Source organism: Cynocephalus volans, chromosome 1 (assembly GCF_027409185.1).
Source record: "Cynocephalus volans isolate mCynVol1 chromosome 1, mCynVol1.pri, whole genome shotgun sequence".
NCBI lineage: Eukaryota > Metazoa > Chordata > Mammalia > Dermoptera > Cynocephalidae > Cynocephalus > Cynocephalus volans.
This window is the reverse complement of record NC_084460.1, coordinates 95,760,885-95,766,961: the sequence shown is the minus strand read 5'-3', so window position 1 is coordinate 95,766,961 and position 6,077 is coordinate 95,760,885. Positions and strand designations below refer to the sequence as shown.

General features: G+C 39.2%; 1 protein-coding gene across 2 annotated transcripts; it reads left to right on the top strand.

The window, feature by feature from the left end:
- Window positions 1–521: 521 nt before the first annotated feature.
- RPL22L1 (ribosomal protein L22 like 1) lies at window positions 522–4,562 on the top strand. Of its 2 annotated transcripts, none has more exons than XM_063113442.1 (4): window positions 522–584; window positions 2,560–2,652; window positions 2,815–2,936; window positions 4,303–4,562. In XM_063113442.1, the coding sequence occupies exons 1-4, from the start codon at window positions 576–578 to the stop codon at window positions 4,445–4,447; spliced, it is 369 nt and encodes a 122-aa protein (XP_062969512.1). In that variant the 5' UTR covers window positions 522–575; the 3' UTR covers window positions 4,448–4,562. The 2 variants fall into 2 exon arrangements, with proteins under 2 accessions (XP_062969512.1, XP_062969513.1); XM_063113443.1 differs by having other exon boundaries at window positions 558–584; window positions 2,563–2,652.
- Window positions 4,563–6,077: the final 1,515 nt, after the last annotated feature.

Sequence of the window (6,077 nt, the reverse complement as noted above, 5' to 3'; positions counted from 1 at the left end):
GCAGGAGTAAGCACTATGTGTTTTTCTCTCAGAAAGACTTTTTTCCCCGAGGGCCTAGTTTATTTTGACTCCCCAAAGCACTGATTTTCCTCAACAGTCATTTAGAAAACAAGGCTCACAGACCACAGATATCGAAATAACATGTTCGCTGGAGGATTATAATTGCAATATAAGGGAGGGGATCCCAAAGCGACCTGAGACACTGTCTTGCCCTGACTGGAAAGAAGATCCAGGTGATCAGTGAAAGATGACTCCTGTTTCCCTTTTGTGTCTGTATCTGGGAGCAGCCGTCAGATAACTGCAGAGTCCGCTGTGGTCAACGGGCGTGTGTTGCCCGGAGCGAAAAGGCGAGACTCACTTCAATCACTGCCGCTGGCAGGCGCTCGCAGGAAACCTGACTGCCAACTGATCATACCCGCTCCGGGCCGCGCCCCTGGTTTCCTGGGTTACGGACCCCCACTTCCTCTTCCGGGAGACGGCATCGTACGCTCCGGGCGCGTGACGTACCACGCTTTCGTATAAATGCGTGCCGCGCGGCGGGCGCTTCCTCTCAGATCGCACCGCCGGCTTTCAAGATGGCGCCGGTGGGTGAGGGAGGTCTTGGTGGAAGTATTTTGCGGCGATGTAAATAAGTTTTGCATCTGACGAGTGGGGACGTCTCGGCCGACATAAAGGGAGGGGGAAAGTAGAGACCGGCTCAGAAACATAACCAAGATGTTAAGGTCCTGGGCTGTTTTTCGGGACTCCTGCCGGCTGCCATGTGGTCTGGAGTTTGAGCTGGGTCGGGAATTGGTTTTGGATGGGTGGTCGTGGGCACGCAGGGAAGAGGGAGGCACTCCTGTGAACGGGCCCAGTCGTATGGCATCTGGACTATTTCTTTCCTCCCTCGCTCCTGATGCCGCCGTTGCCACTCTTACTTATTTGGACCAGAAAGGGTGAGGTGGGTAGTCGGGCCGGTCCGATGGCCTCGGAGGGCCGGAGGCAGCTCCGAGGCCTGCGGCTTACACGATGGTCGCTGTTTAAAAAGTTTCTGAGAATTTTAGAACTAAGTTGGGAAAGAAGTTTCTTCGTGAATTAAGTTTTTAAAAGTATAAGTCATGATTCTCCGGCAGTGTAAAAAGAGCATGCTTCAAATGTTTTGTCATTAATTAATAAAGGAACCAGTAAAGTGTTAAAATGCCCCAAAGGGCATTTGAAAAGTTAGGTCTGTATTGGCAATTTACCACAAATACGTTAGGATAAAATCGCTGGGTTAGTTACAAAAGTGAGTAATGTCCAACAGGGCTGTAAAACCATCTGGGGTTATCTGTTTCGTCGGACGAAATTATTTGCATTTTCCAATTGAACTTCTGCCCCAACAGAGTTGTAAATGGCCCAGCCAAGAGTATGTCAAGCCCAGTACCCACTAGTCTCTTTTGTCAGTTCCTAAATTTTGGATAATTTTTTTTTTTTTTGGCACAAGTTACCGGGCAAACTCTAGTATTAATATTTGATGTCCATTTTGGTGGATCTAATTTGAGTATGACATTCTCGGATGAATATTGATTTGCCTTTTTTCATGACGTTGAACGTGCGTTGGGACTAGCTATGGCAGCATTTTGCTTGTATTGCCATATTATGCGGTTGTGTAAAAGGTTTGGACATGGTAAATTTAAGTTCCATATACTTTTCTAAAAAAACCTTTTCCAGACAATGCTGTCCTCTTCCTCTCTTTTCCTTACCAGTAACAGCTCAGGGATTGCATTCTCTACACAAAAATGGGCGGAATCCTAGATCTCGCTTGTAACCGAGTGCAGTCTATGAGCTGTACTACTACTGCTGTGGGGATGGTAGTAAAGCGGTGGTTGGCCCATAGTAAAATTGAATATCAGTGGCCTGGAAAATAATGAAAGCCCATAAAGGGTTTTCTTGACAAAATGAACAAATTGGCCTTGGTTTAGAGGTTCTAGTCAACACTGGGCGGGTGTTTTAGTTTTAATTTGGAGTAAGAAGTAAATTAACCTTCTTAGTCTTCTCCAATTACAATCAGAATTGGATTCTTTGGAGTCATTCTGATGAAAATACCTGTTGAGTATCCCTTATGCTTGGGACCAGAAATGTTTCATATTTTGGAACATTTGCCTAATCCCCAAAAAAACCAAAAAACTCCAGTGAGCATTCCCTTTGAGCGTTATGTTGGCACTCAAAAAGTTTTGGATTTTGGAGCATTTTTGATGAGGGATGCTCAGCCTGTAGTAGTTTACCATATACTTAAGGATTTTCCGAGTTTTGCATTTCTGAGATTCTTGTATACTGGAAAAAGACAATTTTCACTGGAATTCAGAAAAACTTGGCTTAACCAACTTAAGGAGTGTATCCATCTTCATTCAGATTTTAAAAAGCTATACCATATACATATTAAGCAATTTTCTAAAAATTTTGCTCCATTTCTCTCTCTCTCTCTCTCTCTAAAACTTCAAAGTACAATGTACATATTTTACACTGATACAGATTTTTTAAAAATTTTGTGTATAAACTGAATAAATAGTCATATAGAGTAATTTTGTTGATTTTCTGTAGCAGAAAGACAAGAAGCCTAAGAAGTCAACCTGGAAATTTAATTTGGACCTTACTCATCCAGTAGAAGATGGAATTTTTGATTCTGGGAATTTTGTAAGTATCATTCTACTTGACTTGTTTTTATAGTTGTAGAGAACTTGATAATGGTTTAAGTATATAATTGATATTAACCTAACCTCTATTCCTAGGGTACCTTCCCTAGTGAATATCTAGGGTTTTCTTCCCTAGTTTTGCATTTTTTCTGTTTTAAAATAGGAACAGTTTCTACGGGAGAAGGTTAAAGTCAATGGAAAAACTGGAAATCTTGGGAATGTTGTTCACATTGAACGCTTCAAGAATAAAATCACAGTTGTTTCTGAAAAACAGTTCTCTAAAAGGTTGGTACTTGTTTTGCAAGTTTTAATGAGATTATAATAGTTGTGGAATATTTTATAGAGTGTAATCATAGCATGGTTGAACCATCGTTAAGTCAGGAACTGCCTGTTATTTATTCTTGCATATGAACAGAATAAATGCTGTGTAAGAATAAATAACAGGCAGTTCCTGACTTATAATGATTTGACTTATGTCCCATCCTACAACACATTTTCTTAATATTTTTTTAAGGTTTTGGTTGTTTATTCAATAGAGTTAGCCAATAAAAGCAAAGTCTCTTAACATCTTGCTGTCAATTTTTGTTCATTCAACTTAACATGTGGCAGCACTGTTTTAGGACTGGTTAAACAACATGAACCAAGCGGGCTAATTACTCACCACCAAAAAGCTTCTCTGTTGGAGAAGAGAGACAGTGAAGTTGATCAAGCAGTGATAAGTGATTTGTAAGTGTTAGGAGGGTTGTAAGGTTTTTTAGATAAGATGGTCAGGAGAGGCCTCACCTAAATGAAATGCAGGAGTGAACCTTGCAAATTGGGGAGGAGTCATTCCAGGCAGAATGAACCCGAAGCCTGGCAGATTAAAGTAATTTAAGGAGACCAGTGTGTCTGGAGTATACAGATGGTCCCCAAGTTATGATGGTTCAGCTTAATGATTTTTTGACTTTACATTGGGTTGGGAATATTGGGACATAACATTGTAAGACAAGAAGCATCTGTAGTGTGTTTTGGGAAGAGTGCATGAGGTTGGAGGGGTAGCTGGGGAGAAGATCTTGCCGTAAAGTGCAAATGAAGAGAACGGCCGGAGTGATGAAAAGTTTTTTATAAGGACCGAAGCAGATGCTAGTTGCAAAACTGTCGAAAGCCTTGAACTTGTAAATAACAGCCTTGTTGACAAATTGCCTCGTTTGAAGATGGGTGTGGGGTTAGGGAGGTTGATAGTGGTGAAGGAAATGTTAACATTTTAGTCTGTGTACATAATATATTTGAAAGACTGAAATTATATATTGCTTGATTTAAAAAAAAATTTGGCTGTGGCGGTAAGACTAAAGAGGAAGCCACCATTGCTGTCCTACATATTAGCTTCCAACATGAAGAATATTAGTTTATTTTAGGGGGACAGGAGCATAAGGGTTTCATAGGGCATGTACTTACTCTAATTGAGGTTGAGAGACTTTATTCTTTGTGTTCCTAGTAGCCTTAGCATTCCTAGTAGCCTTAGTGCACCATGCTTAGTATAAATGAAAGGATGAAATGTTTTAGGGGAAACTGAAGACACAAAAAGATGAATATGACAGTGCATATCTTTTATATAATCCCTAACGTAGTACGGATTGCATTTCTAAGTAAAAGTTATGTTTTTGTTTTAAAGGTATTTAAAATACCTTACCAAGAAATACCTTAAGAAGAACAATCTTCGTGATTGGCTTCGTGTTGTCGCATCTGACAAGGAGACTTATGAACTTCGTTATTTCCAGATTAGTCAAGATGAAGATGGATCAGAGTCGGAGGACTAGGTGAAGCCTCCCCTTACAGGGCTTTGCTTACTGTTAAATGAAGAATATATGAGAAAGAAACCTCTAGAAATGGACTTTGACTTTATCTTTGAATAAAAAACATTATGCTCATAAACTTCTGTCTCATTTGTTCTTTTATTTTAAGAGTATGCTGTTAAGGTGATTTTGATTTTCCTTTGATTTCTGCAAGCAATGTTTAAATAGCTTATAGCCAGTAGAATTTTTTTTCAAGATTTCTAAAATTTATTGCTTTTACAAATGTCCTCCAGTAAAAGTGTTGTACAGGAAGTTATAGTGAAGCCTAATTTCATATATACCTTTATATATTAAAATGTATAAAATTCTCTTGCTGGCCTCAAATATTTTTGTACAGTTTGTGAATGCAGTCTTGAGTGCCTGGAACAGTTTTCACATAAGTGCTCATATTTATTGAATCACTCTTGCTTTCTGTTTTACAGGATGCTGTATTTTCTTTTTTTTTTTTTTTTTTTTATTTATTTTTTTTTTTTATTTTTATTTTTATTTTTTATTTATTTATTTTTTTTTTTACATTTTATTTTGTCGATATACATTGTAGCTGATTAATGCTCCCCATCACCAAAACCTCCCTCCCTTCTCCCTCCCCCCCTCCCCCCCAACCATGTCCTTTCTGTTTGTTTGTTGTATCAACTTCAAATAATTGTGGTTGTTATATCTTCTTACCCCCCCCCGTTTGTGTGTGTATGTGTGTATGTGTGTGTGTGAATTTATATATTAATTTTTAGCTCCCACCAATAAGTGAGAACATGTGGTATTTCTCTTTCTGTGCCTGACTTGTTTCACTTAATATAATTCTCTCGAGGTCCATCCATGTTGTTGCAAATGGCAGTATTTCATTCGTTTTTATAGCTGAGTAGTATTCCATTGTGTAGATGTACCACATTTTCCGTATCCACTCATCTGATGATGGACATTTGGGCTGGTTCCAACTCTTGGCTATTGTAAAGAGTGCTGCGATGAACATTGGGGAACAGGTATACCTTCGACTTGATGATTTCCATTCCTCTGGGTATATTCCCAACAATGGGATGGCTGGGTCGTATGGTAGATCTATTTGCAATTGTTTAAGGAACCTCCATACCATTTTCCATAGAGGCTGCACCATTTTGCAGTCCCACCAACAATGTATGAGAGTTCCTTTTTCTCCGCAGCCTCGCCAGCATTTATCGTTCATAGTCTTTTGGATTTTAGCCATCCTAACTGGGGTTAGATGGTATCTCAATGTGGTTTTGATTTGCATTTTCCGGATGCTGAGTGATGTTGAGCATTTTTTCATATGTCTGTTGGCCATTTGGATATCTTCCTTAGAGAAATGCCTACTTAGCTCTTTTGCCCATTTTTTAATTGGGTTGCTTGTTTTCTTCTTGTAAAGTTGTTTGAGTTCCTTATATATTCTGGATATTAATCCTTTGTCAGATGTATATTTTGCAAATATTTTCTCCCACTCTGTTGGTTGTCTTTTAACTCTTTTAATTGTTTCTTTTGCTGTGCAGAAGCTTTTTAGTTTGATATAATCCCATTTGTTTATTTTTCCTTTGGTTGCCCGTGCTTTTGGGGTCGTATTCATGAAGTCTGTGCCCAGTCCTATTTC

Coding starts and splice junctions, on each gene's coding strand:
- RPL22L1 (XM_063113442.1), top strand. Junction 2,653..2,814: donor TTTTTGATTCTGGGAATTTT/GTAAGTATCATT, acceptor GTTTTAAAATAG/GAACAGTTTCTACGGGAGAA. Junction 2,937..4,302: donor GAAAAACAGTTCTCTAAAAG/GTTGGTACTTGT, acceptor TTTGTTTTAAAG/GTATTTAAAATACCTTACCA.